Here is a 22,452-nt window from a genome sequence, read left to right on the forward strand (position 1 = left end):
TGTTGGAAGCCAGGCTTTAAAATAAAGATGTAATGCCATTGTGACCCTTAAAGTTTTCCCCTAAAATTACATTTCATTCACTTTAATAAAGGGAAACAACAACATTAGAGGCCAAAGGACAGAGCTCTCCAGTGTGTACATCAATCAATGTTTATTTCAGTTTTGCTTTTGCATCAACATATTTTCAGACCTTTTTTAATCAAGTAATTTCTATTACATTTGAATATATCAAGAACAAAAAGTGGAATCCATTGAAATAAGACAAATGTTGTCGCTGTTATTGAGAAAACCAAATAAATGCTATAACAGCATACTACAGTGTGAAGAACTACGTAGTTCCAGTGATTTAGACAGAGCAAGAATACCAGATAGTACAGTACCAGCAGTAACAGGTAGAACAAATACAGAAAATATCCCAAGAGTCTCAAATTTTTTGTGTGTTTTAGCTTTCACCCAAAGTTCAACTGTACAGTTAATATAAAAACTGAGAACATACAAACCCAAAAAAATAAAAATAAAAATAAAGAAAACACCCTGTCAGCAGTAGTCGGATATTTTGTTTTTGTTTTTCCTTCTGAATTTTGATTTTGTTTTCTTTAATGCGTTTTCATTGCCACTGAAATAACTGCACAGAACATAAATGTCACTGACAGTACAGAAATAGGAGAGTAATGTATTATTGATATTCTGACACGTTAAACACAGTGTTGAATCAAATCAGGGTGTTTTTTTTAATCCATGTAGTTCCACTGTGAAATGTCAGGATAGTTAAGTTAAAGTACCTGTGTGAAGGTCATTTAAATCTAAGGAATGCCTCAGCAGTCTGACAAAGCTGGTGGAAATTACTGATTTACTCTTTTCTTTAGACTTTAAATGCATTCTATGTGTTTTGAATTTTGTACATTAGAGTGGCATCTACATTACCAAGACGATTTATCTTAAACTTGATGTAGTGATGCTCCAGTGGGAAAGAACTAACATGTGTGTTGAAAGTTGGTACTCCATAGATATTTTTTTTCAAATCAGTTCAAAATACAGACTAGTACACAAGTACAAAATACCCTTCTCGCTTGACGCTGTTACTCTGTCGTGTGGCTACCCACTGACGCACAACACAATCACAATTTGATACACAGCCATGTATCATGAAACATTAGTTGCTTTTAAAAATACATAAGCCTACAGTGAAGAGGCCGTAACCATCAAATATTTGACTGCGACACAAGGATATCATAGTCATTAAGAACAATACTGAAAATGAAAAGGAAAAACCATTTTTGCCTCCAGTTGAAATTGCTGCAAATGTTTTACACATGTACACATTTTCGTCACTGACTCGACATTTGAACATCACCAAAAAAAAATACTGTTATTTCCCCTGAACTGTTTACAGAGACACAATTCACAGACAGCAGAGAAGAAACTGATGTGATCCCAACTCCGGCTTTTATTGGAAAAACTGAGAACCGCCATGCTGCGTTGCTAGTAAATGTCTGTTTGGTCTTAACAGAGAAATGCACATTCGTGTATTGTGGAAAGAGATGGGGGGTGCTATTTTTTTTTATTGTTTTGACAGAAAATAAGTGATATTTGACATCTTTCTTAAAGCCACCCACAAAACAACCTAAAGTCTCACTAAACAGAAGCAGTTAAAGACCAACATAAACACCCTTGTATAGGGTCCTTGCGTGAATGGTGCCCTGGGCAGGCCCCAGATTTATGCTTCACTCAATATAAGATGGTGCCAAAATAAAGATAAAAAGTTTTTTTTTTTTTAAGTTTTCATGAACAGAATAAAGGTTTCATGAATCTAATTTTGTGTTTTAAGAATCTACCTCTCATGTAGATTAATTAACCTTCAGGTTTGACCAGTTTAAGTATCCTATATTTAAACAACAAATCAAATGCAGTCTGGAGTAAAAAAAAAAAAAAAAAAAACCTTTAGCTTGGACCATGGCAATAGGAGATAATAAAGCTAGTTGGTATGCAGTTGACATATTGCAGAACAGTTTCTTTTCGAAATGCTCATGCCTCCCTTCACCAGGATGACACCCAGGTTGTGAGTTATTTCACCTGTACCAAAAACCTCCACTGCCCTCATATATATGTTTTCAAAAAAAAGAAAAAAAAAAAGAAAATGAGTTTTGATATGCCCTCTATAACAAACTTCATGTGTAATACTTTAAGATCAATCATTCCCACAAATTACCTCCTCATTTAGCTTTCAGTGAAAAGATTCATCCCACTTGCTTTTTATGGCACACAAATTGTATATAGGTTTGCACAACAGGTATAAACACATGATTCAGAATACACTTTCTTTATTTCTGTCGCTTCTGTTTCTCTTTTTATACAGCTTTTGAGTACTGAGATGTCCCTCTTTGTCACCCAAGTGAAAAACATTCAGTGTTATTAGACTTTGCAGATTGAAGTGTTATTATTTCGTATTTAAATTTGCACTGTGCAGCCCAGAGTAAATAAAGTAAGAAGAAAGTTTGACTATTATATTATTCTAAGTCTGTGTAGATAGTTATTTATGTGCATTTATATTGTATCAAGTAATATTTGCTTAGACTAAGAAAAATATACAAATTAAATCAACCATAAAGGAAATTTAAAAAGGGGAAAGTAACACAAGTTTTGGCTTAATAGCAATGCAGTTATATGTTTCCCTTTTAGATATAGTTTTTTTTGCCAGTATCTCAAAAATATAAAGTTTTTATAGTTTCTGTCATTGGCTTACATCATAAGTAAAAGTTATTTTTTAATTACTTAAAATCTCTTTTTAAATTAGCATGCTGCTTTTTAATATGGCAGTTGGATATTTTTAATACTCATCCATTGCTGTTTCATGCATTTCTTGTTTGTTTCATAACTTTTGAGTATCTACACAGTAAGATCCAGAAAACCCAACCACACGAGCTCACACTCAGACACACACACGCACGTACACAAACACACAAACACAAACACACACAGTCTTCACGCACATTTTCCAGTTCCTTTTTTAGACCATTCTCCAACGGTCTGTTACACCTCTTGTCTAGACGAGAATCCAACCCATTCTCATCCTTCAACAAAGTAACGCTGAAGTACACGCAGCTGGTTCTCAAAGCTGTAAAGACAAAGTCACTATTATGTCTCTTCCGATTGCTTTCGTTTCACATGTGAAAGTCTTGTCGCAGCATGAAGTTCCAAACAGGCCAGTTGCAGTCTCATCCCTCCATCCTGCTGTTAGAACTGGTACCACTTCTTGTCCTTGCACTTCAGCATCAGCTGTAAGAAGAAAGAGTAATTAACTTTTGGAATTAAAAACAGACAACAGCTGAACCTCCAATGATTTCGTTCACTTCTGCTCAACATGGGAAAGCTTGTTTTTGTCAATAATTTCAAAAACACTTGTCAGGGATTTCCTAATTTAAGACCAAGTCAGTCACACCAATGATGCTAGCTAGCAAACTCTGCAGCTATGTTTTGTCCAGCCCTGTAAAAAAATAATTTCCTGCAAAACTATATGATATGCTGTGCACATTCTGTTGTAACAAATTTCAGTTTTCGCCTAACAATCCAACAATTTTTAACCCTTTGCAATGACATTTACAGTAAATGAGAGACTGTGTTGACTGCTGCAGCTCCCTATCTTTGTCTTGTGACTAGTGTTACCAATTTGGTGACTTTCTTGCTATATTTAGTGAGTTTCTAGTCCCCATCCGGGGACCTTTCAACTAACAACAGCTCTTGTGATTGTTTCTGGTGTTAACTGTAGATTTTTTGACTCAAATGTCAAAGCACATTTTGTCGTTAGTACTCATCTCAACAAGCATCAAGTGCTGCTGTGGGCCCTTCTTGTCATACCTACAGTGGCTATGTACAGGTTTTATGTTTGTGCTGTTTTTTCTCTCTTCTGCAGGGTGTGATTGGCAGGTGCAGCTGTACAGGTGTTCTCTATTGAGCCCAATCTTCTTAAGCAACTGGAACCCGGAGAGAAGCGTCAGCTCGTTGTCTCTGCCAGCGTGGTAACCTGACCGTGTTCTGTAGTTATCTGCATTTCTCCAAACTTAATCTAAATCAAGTTTCTTATCCTGCTTTGCAGATCTGGTCTCTTTGTGTCTGTTCCCTGGATTCCTAGCTCCTGTCCTCTGTGTCATGCTCTGGCGAGCATTGGAGAAAACTTCCAGCCGCTCCAGCCATGAGTCTCCCTTCCACTTCTACCTCCAGCCCCGCAGCTTTAAAATCACCTCGTGGGAACACCTTACCATTGCTCACCTGCCTGTCCACCCTCCTACACCGCATGCTAAGCTGAAGCACAGCCACCCCAGGATCACACAGAGAGAACGCCAGCAATGTAAATCTCTATGCCACTCCTCCTGCCAAACTCAGCCTCTGTGGGTAAGACTTACCTCCTCCAACAAGCCATCATCCACCTCCAATAGTAAGCAGACCTCAATCCTTCTCTGCACTCTATAACTCAACCCGAGCAACAAAAACCACTCTCCTCAGTGCCAGTCCAGATCCTTCCCGCAAATCCAGTCCGGGCTCTGTCTTATTTTGTTTACATTACAAATAAACTATTAAACCCATTGTCCATATTTGTGCCACTTCCAGAGTCAGTTAAACCCACCATTATGACGCTTCCTCCATCCCGAAGTACTCACAGGAGCCCCGTCATTGTGCAGCAGTTCCTACCAACTGTGTTAAAACCAAATTTAAAGTTTGCGAAGACCCCAGTAACTGATTCTACAGTGTGGGATGTACTGTAAATGTAAGTGTTCTTTGTCTAAAATAAATCACTGCATTTCTATCGTCTCTCTTTGGTCCATTTAGGTTCTTAATTTGGATTGTATATGAAAAAAAAAACTTTAATTAAAATTAAATAGACATGGTCAACTTTGCCAATTAGCTGACATCACTTAACTTCTAACAACTTCTGGAAAAGTCAGTTGCTACACTTCTTTCCAGTGTGAATGTTTAAACCTAAATTTTGTCTTTTATCCTCACCTCATGAGCATGTTTGGAGAAAGTGTCTGCACTGGTCATCATAAGAGCCGTTCGCTCTTCCAGCTCCCCCAGCCTTTGGCCTCTCTCATCCAGAGCAATGCGTGCCCGTGCCAGCTCGCCCACAGCTCCGCTTGCTGCCACCTTCATGCCCTCCACCCCTCCCTGACCAGGGATGTGCTGTGCCAGACTCCGTGAAGCTTTCCCAGCTGCTGCCTCACCAACTGAGAAGCACATCAGGTTAACTAACATTTCTAAAAACTGTTATCACTATGGTGCTTATATTGGGACAATTTTCTATTAAATTAATCTTTAAAAGGTTAATCAATTTATGATTTCTTATTATTGAGACAAAGGCTAGGTTATGTACTACAGTCAATACTGGATTTGTGGAATAGGTTATTTTTGAAAACATTAAAAAATACGCACAAAGCTCCTCTCTGTCAAAAGTGTGGGCATTTCCTCCAAAGAAGCCCTTTAAAAACCCTCTGTTTTGAGCTTCTGGTGTTTCTATTGGAGTAAACAGCTCCCCAAGCATTTCCTGCAATGAACAAAAACAAACAAATTACAAAGTTGAGCTAAAATACATCTTTGAACCAGTATTTCAGAGGTACACTACCAAAAAGTCTCTGATCATACTGTGAGCACCATTGCCTTCAGATGGCACTGTGGCTGCATCACATGACTCAATCTGCATCCATGTGATGTAAGCGTGTCTCTGTTCGGAGGAATAATTATCTACGATGATGCTCATATTTAAATGAATGCATTTACTCAGTAAAACCAGATAATTTTCAATCCTTTGAAGTTTACACCACCTATAACCAAAGTGGCATCTGACGCCTAATCCCACCGTTTGACCCGGACTTTAACAAGGGCATCGATAATGGATACAGTTCCTTCACAGTGCTGCTTTTCTCAACACAAATATAATACACACACATAGAGGACTAATGTGCTCACCTGCAGATTGTCACACATCTCCTGACTATATGTAATTCTCTGGATCTCTGTAGGGGAGCTGAGGTACAGCGCCTGCCCCTCATTGGTGAAACAAAAGGTTCTTGCAATGCGCATGTCTGTCAGAGGCAGGTAATTGACATCCATCAGCGGTCTTAAACTGGGCAAACTGTGAGATGAATGACAGGAATAGAAGACACATTAGACACTGGGGGGAAAGGTTGGATCATGAGTTATACCTTGTAGGAAACCAAACAAGAGATGAGAACTAACTTTAAGCCCAGCAGTGAAAAGGAAATCAGATATTCAAATAAAACCAATAAGCCTCCAGCTGAGTAGTGACAACTAATCTCTACAAGCAGATTCTCTCAACTATGAGAACATTATGTTTCCAAATAAGTATGTTAGACAAGAATAGAAAGTCACTGCACATTCAAATGAAGCACTGGAATTGTATTTTAATGTTAATATCTTAAACACATTGGATTAGGTGATTTAAATGCGAAAGATTGAATGGAATCAATTTACCTTACTTGTAAATGTTGGGATATCAATCACTGATTTTACAGTTAGTTTTAGCAGTTCTGTTATACAGTCCCTTGCAAAATTATTCAGACCCACATTCTGTAAAGTTACTAAACACATGAGTCCATGATGGATGTAATGTGATTGACCAAAGCACATAAAAGTGAAGTGAAAATTATACACTGCTCAAAAAAATAAAGGGAACACTTAAACAACACAATATAACTCCAAGTAAATCAAACTTCTGTGAAATCAAACTGTCCACCTAGGAAGCAACACTGATTGACAATCAATTTCACATGCTGTTGTGCAAATGGAAAAGACAACAGGAGGAAATCTTTGGCGATTAGCAAGACACACTCAATAAAGGAGTGGTTCTGCAGGTGGGGACCACAGACCGCTTCTCAGTACCTATGTTTTCTGGCTGATGTTTTGGTCACTTTTGAATGTTAGTGGTGCTTTCACACTCATGGTAGCATGAGACGGACTCTACAACCCACACAAGTGGCTCAGGTAGTGCAGCTCATCCAGGATGGCACATCAATGCGAGCTGTGGCAAGAAGGTTTGCTGTGTCTGTCAGCGTAGTGTCCAGAGCCTGGAGGCACTACCAGGAGACAGGCCAGTACACCAGGAGACGTGGAGGAGGCCGTAGGAGGGCAACAACCCAGCAACAGGACCGCTACCTCCGCCTTTGTGCAAGGAGGAACAGGAGGAGCACTGCCAGAGCCCTGCAAAATGACCTCCAGCAGGCCACAAATGTGCATGTGTCTGCACAAACGGTTAGAAACCGACTCCATGAGGATGGTATGAGGGCCCGACGTCCACAAATGGGGGTTTTGCTCACAGCCCAACAACGTGCAGGACGCTTGGCATTTGCCAGAGAACACCAGGACTGACAAATTCGCCACTGGCACCCTGTGCTCTTCACAGATGAAAGCAGGTTCACACTGAGCACATGTGACAGACGTGACAGAGTCTGGAGACACCGTGGAGAGCGATCTGCTGCCTGCAACATCCTTCAGCATGACTGGTTTGCCAGTGGGTCAGTAATGGTGTTGGGTGGCATTTCTTTGGAGGGCCGCATGGCCCTCCAAAGAAATGTGCTCGCCAGAGGTAGCCTGACTGCCATTAGGAACCGAGAAGAGATCCTCAGACCCCTTGTGAGACCATATGCTGGTTCGGTTGGCCCTGGGTTCCTCCTAATGCAGGACAATGCTAGACCTTATGTGGCTGGAGTGTGTCAGCAGTTCCTGCAATATGAAGACATTGAAGCTATGGACTGGCCCGCCCGTTCCCCAGACCTGAATCCGATTGAGCACATCTGGGACATCATGTCTTTCCATTGATAATTTTTGTCTGATTTTGTTGTCAGCACATTCAACTTTGTACAGAACAAAGTATTCAATGAGAGTATTTCATTCATTCAGATCTAGGGTGTGTTATTTGAGTGTTCCCTTTATTTTTTTGAGCAGTGTACATTGTTTTCAATTTTAATTACAATTACAATTCTGAAAAGTGTGTTTGGTATTTGTATTCAGTCCCCTTTACTCCAATACCCAAAATAAAATCCAGTCCAACCTATTGCCTTTAGATGTTACCTAAGAAGTACATACAGTTTGCCTGTGTGCAATTTAATCTCAATGTAAGTCCAGCTGCTCTGTGAAGGCCTCATAGATAAAAACTTTATCGAACAAATAGTATCATGAACACAACAGACAGCTCAGTGTTGAAGTTGTTAAATTTTAAAGCCAAGTTAGTTATAAAACTATATTCCAAGCGTTTTATCATCTGAAAATGTAAAAAGCCTGGCATAACTACAGTCCTATGAAGGGAAGTCCGTCCACCTAAACTGAGAAACTACTAAGAGACCAATAGAGGACGTGCAGAGATTCACAGTTCAGGTGGAAAAACCTGTTAACAGGACAACTATTAGTCATGTGCTTCACAAATCTGGCCTTAATAATAAAGTGACAAGAAGAAAGTCATTACTAAAAGAAACCCATAAGAAGTCCAGATTGCAGTTTTCTACAAGCCATGTAGAAGACACAGCAAACATGCCCACACAATCCCTACAGTGAAACATGGTGGTGGTAGCATTATGGTTTGGCGTTTCCTTTCGTCACAAAAGGAAAGAAAGTTGGTTGTTGTAAATGGGAGGACAGATGGAACTAAGTACAATTCAAACCTGGAAGAATAACTACTATAGGCTGCAAAAGACTGAGATGGAGATTCCTCTTCCAGCAGGTCAACACCTAAACTTTCAACAAGATCTACAATGGAATGGTTTAGATCAAAGCAAATTAATTTGAAGAAATCCAATTAAGAATCTGTTGCAAGACTTGAAATAACATGTTCACACATGCTGTTTGTCCAATCTGACAAAGCTGTTTTGCAAAGACGAATAGACAAAAATTTCCCTCTCTTGACATGCAAAAGCTGGTAAAAGAAAACCCCCATGTACGTAAGTGACAAAAATCAAGGAAATTAAGATTTCACTAAAAATGCTGTGCAAAAACTTGAAGAGGGCTGACGATCAAAGTTTTGTTTTACATTTATACCCTGTTGTGGTTTAAGGTTCACCAATAGGACACATGCTTTTACATAAACCAACAGAATTGCATTATTATGCTAAAATACCTAATGCAGAACTCTGATGAGCGCTGACGTTCGTACCTGAGTGTCATGACATGTCCGTTAGCACAGAAGCAGGCCAGGCACACACTGTTGCACAGAGATACTACATCAGCTCGGAGCACAAAGGACGACTCTGTGATGTTGTGGACAAAGAGGCAAGACTGAGAGGGCATCAAGAACACTTTGGCCTGCCTCTCAGAGCACACCACAGACAAATGTCCCTCTCCGAAAGTTTCCTGGGAGGAGGATGGGGAAAAGTGGACCAGCTTGCGCCTCCGTTGTCGGTCAGGGTCCTCAAGGGCATTCAGGTCCCGCCAAACTTCATATGGGCTCTGAATGAGAGCTCCATTGTAGTCCAAGAAACCACAGTGAAGCACAGAGCCTTTCAACATTTGGACTGCTCCTGGGATGTTGGATAGAGTAAAAAAGAGGTAAGAGACAAGGCAAGTAGTCAACAATTTTCAAGGCTACAAGTACAGAAGGTATCAAGCTGCTGGATGCATAGCAATGATTTCTGTTAGAGTAACTTGAAGTTCAGGTTTCATACATAAGATTGAGAAATGTGCATTTGATATTAGATGAAATGCCACTGACAAAATTTGTATGACAGAATATTCTAAAAAGACCTTGCATAGTGCTTTCATATTCAGGAAGCTAATATGCATTGTGATCTTATTAACAATTAGCTACAAATGTTTCATTAGTTATACATATGAGCACACTGATTTCTTCAAGATGGACAGCTGAAAAACATAAATCACAATTACCAGACTGTTTTATGTGCATTACTTAAGACAGGCAATTTTTAAAAATGTTGTCACTTTAAAAATGTCTTATTGTTTTAGTTCTGACAATTTAGGACAGTTAATGCATGTTGTAATTTGTTTTAATTATGTTTAAATTAAACACAGAGGCTTGCAACCCCTTTTCTATTATTGAGTGATATCAGTAATTTGCAAGTTCAAGCATGACAAATGCCTGTAAAAGGTCTCTTCCACTGCAGATTCAGTCCAATTTAAATAAATGAACTTCCGATGCTTTCTGTGTTTGATTTATGAAGTTCTAAGTGTGAAACTCAGAGCACTTAAATGTGCAGAAAATTACCTACCATTATATGAAATACTCTCTCCTGCATCAACGTGGTATTTTCTAAGGTGTTTTAGAGTACATCAACATGTACACAGACAATTTTAAGAGCAAAAAGAAAATGTTCCTATACTGAAAAAATAGGGAAAGAATGCAACCTATATCCTGACTTGTATTTAGTGTGGTAAAAAATCTCACTTTAAAAAAACATTGTTTTTAACCCAACCCCTGGTGCAACACTCATTGCAATCCCTAACATGAAGCATTTTTTAAATTTCCATTTTTAAGATAGGAAAGCTAAGAAAAACATTATCTAGTATAGGTAGACTGATCTCCTTATGGGGTTCAGCTTACATGTAGTCATTTATAGTGTAGGCATTTATACAATTTTATTTGAAATGGCTACAATAAAATAGCCTAAACTTGAACTGTGGGAAGTAAGCCTGAATGAGGACCAGCTTGTCTTGGCACCAGCCCCAGCCTCTCATGGGCCCACTGTGGGCCTGTTTCTCTTCAAAAGGTCCAAAAGTACATGATATTCTAAACACAAATCTGGTGGCTCTGTTAGAAATTCGAATATAGATTTTTTTGTTTTTTTGATTATTATAATTTCTTAGAACACAAGTGAGATTCTTTTGTGCTGACACTTGACACTCTGATTTATCATCTAGACTCTTTCTATGGTTACCAGTTTTACATCAAAATTGTAAAAAAATATTGCAAAGTGACCAAAAAAACACCTCAAACACATTTTAATGTATTGAGATTAGTTGTACTGATTTGATCTATGACTCCATCAATTGTGGCTGCATTGTGTTGCAGTCGTGACAAAAAATCTAATGTTTTTGGTTCCAGGCAATGTAACTTAGCACTCTGCTCTGCAAAAGTTATGCGCATTTCCAAAAGAAACATTAGTATGCTGCTCAAAACAGATGATTTAAACAGGTCTAAAAATATTCAGAAAAAACAGGTTTTGCAACACTTTAAACTCTACTATTTTTCTGAAGAGCGCATGATTTAATTTAACTGATTCTAAAAGAGAATTTCTGCAGGAAGCTAAAGATTAGGGGGATGGCAAGAAGACTTAATGAAACATGCAACAAACTTGTTGGCAATTATAAGGATTTGATTGCTGCAATGCTAATAAAGATTTTTTTCTTTGATTATTTACATGCCATTTTTTATTAATATGTAAATAAAGACAGATAAGTTAGATTTATTTTTCTAATTATTACTCCTTTTACATTGTTTAATTGTCTTTTTAGAGATTCCTGTCTTATTTCCTGCCAAAAGCAAACTCCTTGGTCAGTCATTTTAAATGTAAATCTACAGGGAGTATGAATAATTTTGGCCAATGCATTTCAAATAGTCTCCCAGATAACTAAAAGAACCATTTGTTTGAAAAAAAACAAAAGTTTATGAGCTAAGCTATGTGTCAAGGAAAAAATTATTTGTCAACAATTTTGACTGAAAACCTAGGAATGCTGGTGCTTACCACTAGGGCCAACGGTGACAGGGTCCTCCATCCTCTCCTCGTGGTCAGTGGGGATCGACAGTGGGATAAGAATGACAACTCCTAAGCTAGTTCCCACCCACAGACATGGTGTGGGTAGCGCATCACTCTTGCGTCCATAGGACTCTCCAAACTGCAGTGTGGTGATAGCTTCTTTGGTGTCCCTATCAATGCTGGACACGCTGGAACTGCGAGAGCGGCTGAAGGAATTTTCACGACTCTCTGCAGCAGTGGCGGCAGGAAGAATGGCCGAACACACAGGCATGGTACAAGCAGAAATAATGAATGAAGAGACAGATGGGAAGCAATGACAGAGAGAAAAGGAGCAAGAAGGAAAGAGACGTAAGGAAAAGCAAGAGAAAGAGGTTTTTTACAACGATTGGTGAAGAGAAGTTGGTAGGAAGGAATGGCAGTATGATAGAAAGGGAGTATGGCAGGACCAGCATTTAAAACAAAAACAGAACATATGGTAAGAAAAAAGAAGTGATAAGGAAGGTAAAAAAACACATTTTTAAAACTCAAAAATGGTTAATTTGTTGACTGTAAGTGATGTAAAACACTGCAACATAAATGCCAATGAATAGATGTCAAACACTTAGAAGCAAAGTGAATATTCACAATAAGACACTCCTTGACAGAAACACAGCCTCTTTCTGAAATACACATATAGCAGACATAAAGAAGCACACACACATTTATGCTTTTATTGACTAGTTTTATTCACTAGTCCTTAGTTACTGACCGGACCCAATCTGGCAAAACACACACACACTCTAGAAGCTCCGGCAATTTCAAAGCTTCTTTAACTCCATTTAGATGCTCTGCGTTTCACTCCGCCATTGTGTGCTTAAAGCTTCTATCATGAAAGTATTTCCGTATTGCTGCATTTCTGAATAATTCTGAGATTTTTTCGCAACCCTTCACAGTATTAAGAGAAAACAAAAACAGTCTGATTGTGCTTTATAGAGATCTTTTTTTGTATTACTAAAGCTACAGTGCCATGAAAATGTGTTTATATCCTTAAAACTTTATCACATTTTGTCAAACTGTAACCAAAAACAGCAGTGTATTTTATCAGGACTTTAGGTCAGGCCAACACAAAGTAATCAGTATTTATGGAAGATAAAGGTTCAAGGGATTTCAAAACATTTTTGCCAATAAAAGTCTAAAAATGTGGCATGCATTTTATTTGGATGTATCAGAGTAAAAGAAGCTGAGTACAAAGGCACACCACAGATTAAATCTTTTTTTGGTAAAACAGTTTGAAAAACATATTTTCCCCCATTTCACAATGTGTGTTACTTTATTGTGGTTTATCACATAAAACACAGAAAAATACATTGACGTTTTGGTGGTAGACAAAACGTGGAAAAGGTCAAGGCTTATGAAAAATTTTTCAATGTGCTGGAACCATTAATGTGCTGACCCTTTGATCTTTAAATCCCAGACTGTACCTGTAGTGTCTTTGTTAATTAAACAAAACCTAAACAGAAAAAAAGAAATGAAATCTCCCTTGACCATAAAAGCAGTAACGAGCAAAGGACCTGTAAAGGATTCAGTGGCTCATCTATAAAGATGACATGACCCACCCGGTTCGTACATCGTCCAAGACAAGATGAGGCAGTTAAAGGCACGTTCAGATGACACAGGGCCACAAGACGAGTTGACATTCTGACTGATGGACGCAAACAAATCAGCAGGACAGCGGTAGATGTGTTTGTGTGTCTGCTGAAGCCCCTTACCTCTCTCGTTCCAGCAGTACGAGGCAGTGGTGTGGTGCTCATCGTGGGAGTACATAGTGACTCCGTGTAACTGCTGAAGCATTGCCCTCCTTGATGCATGCCCTAATTTTCCCCCAACAACATGAACCCCATAGAAGAAAACCACATCCAGAGACATGGTCCAGAGAAACAAATACACACGCCAGTTCACACAAGGGAGGCAACGCAACAGACAAGATGGACAGGTGAACGGTTTCAGAGAACGACAAAAAGAAAGAGAAGAAAAGAAAAGAAAGCAACTAAGCATGGAAAACATTTCTTGAAAAGTATAAAAGACAGTTTAAGCGTAACAGTAAAAGATGGCTGATCTGCTTTGTTAGTGGCCACACAACCTTTCTTTACATATCCATATTCTTTCTGATTCGTTGTGCCTCACAAGCTGCTTAACCTATCACAGTTGCTTCAGGTTGTGCTCAGGTTTCAGCTCTTCAAGTGTTGTGTATAACAGACATTGCAAGCAGCGCGCTGTGATACATGAATAGATTCTGAATAGCATTATTGCGTAACAAAGTTTTAATGGACAGTTCTATTCTCTAAGATTTCCGATAGACTGCCAACAATCCAGCATGTTTTATATTAAACAGAAGTTGAAAGCTGAAAAGGATAGGCAAACTTACTATTATAAGTCGAGCCTTCCTGTCATGCGCTTTAAATTTTGCTCCACACATTTGCATACATATCTCATGACATGACACATATCAACATGTGGTAGAAAACACAATTTCCTTTTAAAAAACTTCTTCTATCTTCAATTTAAACACCTCACTAATACTGAAAATAAAGCAGTGTTTGAGTTTTCTTCACTTAGGAACTACATCCACGCTGAAGAGTTTATGTGTCAGTGGAACCTGATAGTGCTTAGGTATGATATGTTCACTAACTGGAAAAAACATTGTATTTTTGAGTTTCAATCCAATCAAGTTGACTATTTCTGGTAACTAGGAAGGCCAGCCTTGTCCCATGATGCCTCTTTGATGCAGTGCACATAGTGGGAGAAAGGAGACCTCTAGCAAAAATAACATCCCTCTTGAACAGTGTCTTCCACCACAGGCGTAACAGGCTGCTGCATCCAAAATGCAGAAAGGAGCTTTATCACAAGTCCTTTCTCCCAGCGGATGTTGCAACCATCGCTGCTCTCAACAAACCCAATAAATTGTAATTGTTTACATTCCTGCACATGTTTATATATTCTTCTAAATAGTTTTTTAAATGTTCTTATGACACTTGTATATGTTGTAGAATCTATATGTACAATTTCTTCATAGTTATTTTTACTTTGTCTATTTTACATTACTGTACAAAGTGAAGTTTATTTTTTATTTATGTTATTACCAAATTTTAGGTCGATCTGTGTGTCTTCTACTTATCAGTCACTTTGCTGTTGATACACTGAATTTCTCCATTGAGGGAAAAATAAATAATTTCTGTGTTCTGTGCTATTCTATTCTACTTGTGCATTTTAGAGATGCATCTAAAAATGCTTCTGTAATTGTACATCCACTGACAAATTGGCTTGATTTTCATTGAGCAGTGACTGGCTAGAAACTCAAAAGTCCTATTGTTTTTTGATCAAAGAACACATCATACCAGAACTGTAACAGTTCATTTTTAATGTAGGGGACTACTTTCTTTAAAGGGAATCGAAGCTGAAATGTAGACGCAGACACGCCGAGAGTAAACTGTGCTAGTCATGCTTAACTCTAATATAAGATACCAAATACAGTTTAAAATGTTAGCTCTGTAAACGTAATGTCTTTATTTTGAAATAATGGTGAAATTATGTTTAACTGCAGAGTTGGAGTTTTTGTTTCAACATGATGCAAAGCTGTCTGGTGATCCTCATATAAAAAAAGACTTTTGTTCAAAGCAGAGAGGTTGCTCCTTATATGAATGGGTCTATTTTTAATCAAGAGCCATTTAAATCTGCAAAAAAGCAAGTGAGCTATAACCTCATTTGTAAAGGACATATGATGTAATTCTGTCCTATATCCTACTGGATTTTATTGTGTTTGCAAATTTTCAGAAATACAGAGAACATGCAGCTCTTTACATTTGGGCTGCTGTTGAGGGACCGGTGATTATTGAACTATGAACATTTTATTGTTAGAAATAAAACAGGTGGGCAGATTATTGCTCTTCTTTTCTGCTATCTTTGAGAACAGTACTGTACACTGCTACAGGCATCCGCAAGCATACAAACGCCTTCTGTTGTGTGTTTGGGTGGCGGCAGCCTGCTTTTGCCGTGTAGCTAGGGTGTGTTTACGCTGCGTGACAGAGCCTGTGGGGTGCTGGCTAATGAAAGTCAGGCACAGTGGTGTTCTGACAGGACACAGGGACCCCTTGGGGCTCCTTACAGGGAGGCAGAGACAGGCAAGACAGTATCAGGGAGGTGAGACAGACAAAACGCCAGAGCTAAACAGTGCTATGTACACATTCACCTGCAACACATGGTAGAGACAAGGATGAAAAACTGGAGACAATGACTAATCCTATTTTTATTTTTGCACTTATGTTGACTGACTAAACATAGCCTTGTGGTGATTAACGTGACACATTTCAGTACTTAAATGAAATATTGGAAGACTGACCTCATTTTGAAATATATTAAAGAGTAAAAACTCCATGAGGAAGTAGCAACAGTATGTGTTTGGTGTAAATGCCGGCCAATCACTTATATTTGTTTGAACTACATCAAACCAAAGCTGTGTAGTATGATCTAGTTGAAAAAATAGCACATTTTCTGTATGGGGCTACACTATCTATAAACAATCTTACTCCTCTGTGAAACATATGAACTAATATCACATACAAATACTGGATTATAAATTGGATTGTAAATATTGAATACGTTCGCACTCAAATGAGAGACTGACGCTATAGAAATGTTTACTATACATTCAGTCGGGCTTCCCCTGCTATTTCCCTCCTCTGTCTAAAGGCCGACATGCATGCCTCATTAACATCAGCTTCATTTCTTGCACTGCTTTCTGACCTTTAATTATTTCAGTCATCCTGCTGGCTCTTCACCGTGGTAACCCAGCGCAGCTCATACACAACAGTCCCCAAGGTAGGTAACTGATACAGTCTATGCAAAGGTGTGTGAACAATTCAAAAGCTAATCGAAAGTTGCGCAGTGTGTGAGAGAAACAATACAATAAAGTTTTCCAAACAGGGGAAAATGTGTTAGCAGCCCTGGTGAAGATGCATAAAAAGTCTTAAAATAAATTCCTCTTTTATTGCAGTAACATATTCTCACATGGAAAACTGAAAAAACAAAATCCAGCCATTACTTTGGGGACATGTATCCAGTTAGAAAACAAATCCCACATTACTAAACAAAATCACTGTCAGCTCACCAAAAGCACATCCTTCCAGTTGGAGTCCCCATAAAACTTAGCAAACTCCACAAATTTACATGCTATTTTCTGGCATCACTCATAAACAACCAAAAGCATCTGATGGTCGTTATGGAGACTTGGTGACCCCAAGATGCCACTCTTTGTTCAGCTCTCCAACACTGAACTTTTTTACCTCTTTTATCATTCTGCATACTATTATGATGGCAAGAAAAATATAGGACCTCCTCCTGCCTTGTCATCATTGGCTAAAAGAATCATTCACATAAACCTACTGTTAATGCTGTATTTCTCAAGATGTGTGTGAAACAGTTATTTTCAGAGGTCATAAATGCTGGAAATCATGTGTGGAAAGGAGGGATTTTCTCTGTTGTCTGCATTGCTCTCGCTGGTAATGCACCTGTAGCCACGTGAGCAACTTTAATAAAACATTCAGCTTATGATAATGAAGAACTGCTTCCCTCCTGGTTCCAGGTCACTCTTGTATAATGAGTTTGATGAAGATAGCACCGTGACTCTAATTGCAGAACTGATATAAAGGGCTCAGCTTTGACTACACGAAACAGCACTGCACTCCGTTTGGTAGAATTGACTTATTTTGAGTTCATTGCATCAGCACAGCTGTGAAAACTCCTGAAAGCATTCATAGAGCGTACAAACAGGCTGAATGGAAATCTTTACAGCAACGATTCGAAGAGCGTATGATTTGGGAATGTGATTTTACCTCCAACTGGCCAACTTTTGTTTATTTGTGGAGGGTGGTTACAGTAGCTGTGACATTTCGGGGACTGTCACAATGTTGAGTCTCCCGTGGAGAGATCCCCCTTTCGTGACTTGTCTGAGACTTTTTGTTGATCTGAGAGAGCTCAAAATAAAAGTAAAAATAGGTCCATGAGTGTACCGGGACTGGGGGACTAACACTGCCAGAGCCTTTTAAAAGTTTTCTCTAAATGGAGGGATTACACGAGGCATCTTTACCCTTTAAAGCAGCGCATTGTTTTAGGTGCACTGGCTATATTAGAAGATCACAAAGAATTTCTCTGAAATTCTTGCAAATCTACACCTGGCTAATTTACAGCTACACAGTAAATTAGATGTTGCACTTTAAATTAGAGCCCAGCAGTTTTTCTCAACAACCTAAGCATGTAAGGTCAGTCAAGCTTCATTCATTTTAATGGATAGCCAGTTTAAATCTTCTGCTTGAACTTGCAATTTTATTGGAATGTATCTAACATTTTCATTTTTTCCATCCTCAGAGCATCAGTCATCCAAGACAATCTCTCTCTGTGTGAGTTTTTATGAGAAAATTAAGTTTGGTTTAAGCTGGATGTAAAAATGCACAACATCACCATATATAGTTGATTATTCAACTAAGATGATTTTTTAGGCTAAGTTGAACACCAAAGATTTCCTGAAACATCTCTTTCTGTCTGTTGCCTGATGGAGACTAAGTATAAGAATTCACACGTACTGTGGCTTGTAATTAAAGGATGTACAACCTAAGCTCGAAAAGACATTTGTATGTGCCAGATCTGCTGCCCATTTCTCAAAAAATATGTTTCTAGAAAAATCTTTTAGCTTTCATTTGACAGCACATGATTTTATCTTTGGTGCTTTTATTTCTGCTGTCATTTGCTCATGTCTCCCTTTTCATGGTGAGCTACAACACTGAACAGAAAACAATGAATGTCCTAAAACAATCATCTGATGGTGTCTGTCTTTTAGTTTAGGTAATTTAGTTTAGAAAAATGTTAAAATGCTCAAATTGATACAGTGCCTTGGAAAACTACTCATAAAGATTTAACTTTTCCACATTTTGAGAGAACTGTAAACTTCAATATGTTTTATTTGGATTTATGTAATTGGATTGGATGGAGATTGTCTGTGACCATCAAGTTTCAAATTCTCAATTGGATTTAGGTCTGAACTCTAACATGTAATCCGCCCATGGTAGCTTTGTCTACATGTTAATCCTGTAAGAAAGTGGGCTTCTATCATAGTTTCAAGCCTTTTGCAGGTGTTACGTTTTTTACAGGGTTGCCCTATATTTAGCTCAATCTATCTTACCATAAACTCAAACCAACTTCCTGACCCTACAGAGGAAAAGCAACCTGTTTGATCAGGGTTATTTGCTGTGAAGTTTCCCAAAAAACATGAAATTATGCATATAGGCCAAAAAGTTCAGTTTTGGTCTCATTTTCGTACAGAACAGGTTTTCACATGTTTGCTGTGTCATCTACATGCCCTGTAGCAAACTGTAAAAGGGACCTCTCCTGTGTTTCTCATTGCCACTCTTCCAGTTTTTTTTAATAATACTTTTTGTTTAGATAGATTTTACTACAAAGTAACAATGATCCCTTGGCTGCTTCACTGATTAACACTCCTCTCTGTTGGTCTGTCAAAACAGGGGAAGTTCTAGTAGGTTTTCAGTTGTGGTATATTCTTCCCATTTCAGATGATAGATAGAACAATGCTCTGTGAAATGTTTAAAGTTTAGGATATTATTTAAAACCTAACCATGCTCTAAATGTCTTCCCAATTTTATTCCTTACTTAATTGATGTTCTCTGAGCTCAGATGGTTGTACAGAACAGTTGTGTTTACACTTCAAAATTATGTGCTACTTTGTGCTGATCTACAGGTCCTTCTCAAAAAATTAGCATATTGTGATAAAGTTCATTATTTTCCATAATGTCATGATGAAAATTTAACATTCATATATTTTAGATTCATTGCACACTAACTGAAATATTTCAGGTCTTTTATTGTCTTAATACAGATGATTTTGGCATACAGCTCATGAAAACCCAAAATTCCTATCTCACAAAATTAGCATATCATTAAAAGGGTCTCTAAACGAGCTATGAACCTAATCATCTGAATCAATGAGTTAACTCTAAACACCTGCAAAAGATTCCTGAGGCCTTTAAAACTCCCAGCTTGGTTCATCACTCAAAACCCCAATCATGGGTAAGACTGCCGACCTGACTGCTGTCCAGAAGGCCACTATTGACACCCTCAAGCAAGAGGGTAAGACACAGAAATACATTTCTGAACAAATAGGCTGTTCCCAGAGTGCTGTATCAAGGCACCTCAGTGGGAAGTCTGTGGGAAGGAAAAAGTGTGGCAGAAAACGCTGCACAACGAGAAGAGGTGACCGGACCCTGAGGAAGATTGTGGAGAAGGGCCGATTCCAGACCTTGGGGGACATGCAGAAGCAGTGGACTGAGTCTGGAGTAGAAACATCCAGAGCCACCGTGCACAGGCGTGTGCAGGAAATGGGCTACAGGTGCCGCATTCCCCAGGTCAAGCCACTTTTGAACCAGAAACAGCGGCAGAAGCGCCTGACCTGGGCTGCAGAGAAGCAGCACTGGACTGTTGCTCAGTGGTCCAAAGTACTTTTTTCGGATGAAAGCAAATTCTGCATGTCATTCGGAAATCAAGGTACCAGAGTCTGGAGGAAGACTGGGGAGAAGGAAATGCCAAAATGCCAGAAGTCCAGTGTCAAGTACCCACAGTCAGTGATGGTCTGGGGTGCCGTGTCAGCTGCTGGTGTTGGTCCACTGTGTTTTATTAAGGGCAGGGTCAATGCAGCTAGCTATCAGGAGATTTTGGAGCACTTCATGCTTCCATCTGCTGAAAAGCTTTATGGAGATGAAGATTTCATTTTTCAGCACGACCTGGCACCTGCTCACAGTGCCAAAACCACTGGTAAATGGTTTACTCACCATGGTATCATTGTGCTCAATTGGCCTGCCAACTCTCCTGACCTGAACCCCATAGAGAATCTGTGGGATATTGTGAAGGGAACATTGAGAGACTCAAGACCCAACACTCTGGATGAGCTAAAGGCCGCTATCGAAGCATCCTGGGCCTCCATAAGACCTCAGCAGTGCCACAGGTTGATTGCCTCCATGCCACGCCGCATTGAAGCAGTCATTTCTGCCATAGGATTCCCGACCAAGTATTGAGTGCATAACTGTACATGATTATTTGAAGGTTGACGTTTTTTGTATTAAAAACACTTTTCTTTTATTGGTCGGATGAAATATGCTAATTTTGTGAGATAGGAATTTTGGGTTTTCATGAGCTGTATGCCAAAATCATCCGTATTAAGACAATAAAAGACCTGAAATATTTCAGTTAGTGTGCAATGAATATAAAATATATGAATGTTACATTTTCATCATGACATTATGGAAAATAATGAACTTTATCACAATATGCTAATTTTTTGAGAAGGACCTGTAATCAAAATCCAATCCAAATAAATGCATTGAAATGTGTGGTTGCAATCTGGCAAAATCTTGAAAAGTTGAAGGGCACAATTACTTTTCCAATGCTCTGTATTTTGACTTTTTGAAGCCATGATTACACAGACACCTATTTACACACTCACAAACAAGTTTCCATTTCAGTCACACAGAAAAGCATCACTAAAAACACATTTTCACACAGAGACATAATGGTAATATGAAGCCTCGGTGTGTCCCGTTTCTTATTCTGGGGTCAGCTCATGATACAAAGTCAGTAATGGAAGACAAAACTACAACTGGGAATGGTAATGCTAAAACCTCAGAAAGGTGTTTCCCCACTACACGAGGCTAGCGTTTGTTGTTTTATTAACTTTCAAATGATGAGAGAGAAAAAAGGCATTAAATATTACGTCACCAACCTCTAACCTAACTGAGAAATTAGCACAAAAATCATCAAAAACACATCAGTGATGCTAAAAGTACTGATAACATATTTAAGAACTTTGGATTTAGAAGAGGAAGAAAGAAAGAAAGATTTTGTGAAAATAATACTTAACTTGTTAATTCACTTTACATTGCACCAACCTTCAAAGCAGAACATGGTTCACACAAGCAGTTCAAAAGCACACAATGCAAGGGCTGTTTCTTGCATTTGAAAGAGGCAAAGCCTGCAGTCAAATTGTTGATAGGTGATGCTAATGCAAGATGCAGAAATGGTAGCAAAGTGTTACACATTACCAAGTGAAGAACTCAAAAATAGCTGCTCTAAACCAAAGTTTTTCATATTATTCCAACTAGGAACTGCTGATTGATAAGCTATTTTTTCCCAATATCACTCCACACCAGATTAAGAGCACCCTATGGAATCCTAGATCTGTCAGACCACTTAAACAGTGGTGGATAGAGACAACGTTCGACAACCTAATTTTAATGTTAAGTACGGCCCTTGTGACTTTTCAGTACTTGTCACAGAGGTTTTTTTCCTGTGGCTTTCCTGGCCTTTCTATGTCAATTCTACTCCAACTAATCTTATATCTGCACTAGGTTGTTTCCTTTCAATCTATGTAATTTCCCTGTTAACATGGCAGGTTTCTGTGCCTCAACCAACAGTTTCAGCCCTACTGTGGAGGAGCAAGCACTCAACAGAATAATACAAACAATACAGTGGGTTCTTCTGTAAAGAGTGCAGTACACTGCTGGGCATGCCATTTTGCCATGTTATTTCCAATACGTTTTATCTGGTGCAACACTCCTTGTGAATATTTTGAGAAGTGTGGGCAGAAAACAAAACATGCACATAAAATCTAAAATCAGTTTTTTAGTGATCACTAAGAGCAAATCACACA

General features: G+C 38.7%; 1 protein-coding gene across 5 annotated transcripts in view; it reads right to left on the reverse strand.

The window, feature by feature from the left end:
* Positions 1–127: 127 nt before the first annotated feature.
* stxbp5l (syntaxin binding protein 5L) overlaps positions 128–22,452 on the reverse strand; it is a 196,962-nt gene continuing 174,637 nt past the window's right edge. For 4 of the 5 annotated variants that reach the window (XM_047369993.1, XM_047369994.1, XM_047369995.1 and 1 more), the window contains 6 exons: positions 11,697–11,936; positions 9,155–9,518; positions 5,959–6,124; positions 5,425–5,536; positions 4,999–5,219; positions 128–3,276 (listed from right to left, as the gene is read on the reverse strand). In XM_047369993.1, the coding sequence (XP_047225949.1) occupies positions 3,235–3,276; positions 4,999–5,219; positions 5,425–5,536; positions 5,959–6,124; positions 9,155–9,518; positions 11,697–11,936 (1,145 nt within the window). In that variant the 3' untranslated portion in view covers positions 128–3,234. Of the gene's footprint in view, positions 3,277–4,998; positions 5,220–5,424; positions 5,537–5,958; positions 6,125–9,154; positions 9,519–11,696; positions 11,937–11,987; positions 13,559–22,452 lie in introns of those variants that run through there. The other variant, XM_047369997.1, reaches the window with a different exon arrangement.

The sequence above is a fragment of the Girardinichthys multiradiatus genome, chromosome 7 (genome assembly GCF_021462225.1).
Source record: "Girardinichthys multiradiatus isolate DD_20200921_A chromosome 7, DD_fGirMul_XY1, whole genome shotgun sequence".
In the NCBI taxonomy this organism is placed as follows: Eukaryota; Metazoa; Chordata; class Actinopteri; order Cyprinodontiformes; family Goodeidae; genus Girardinichthys; species Girardinichthys multiradiatus.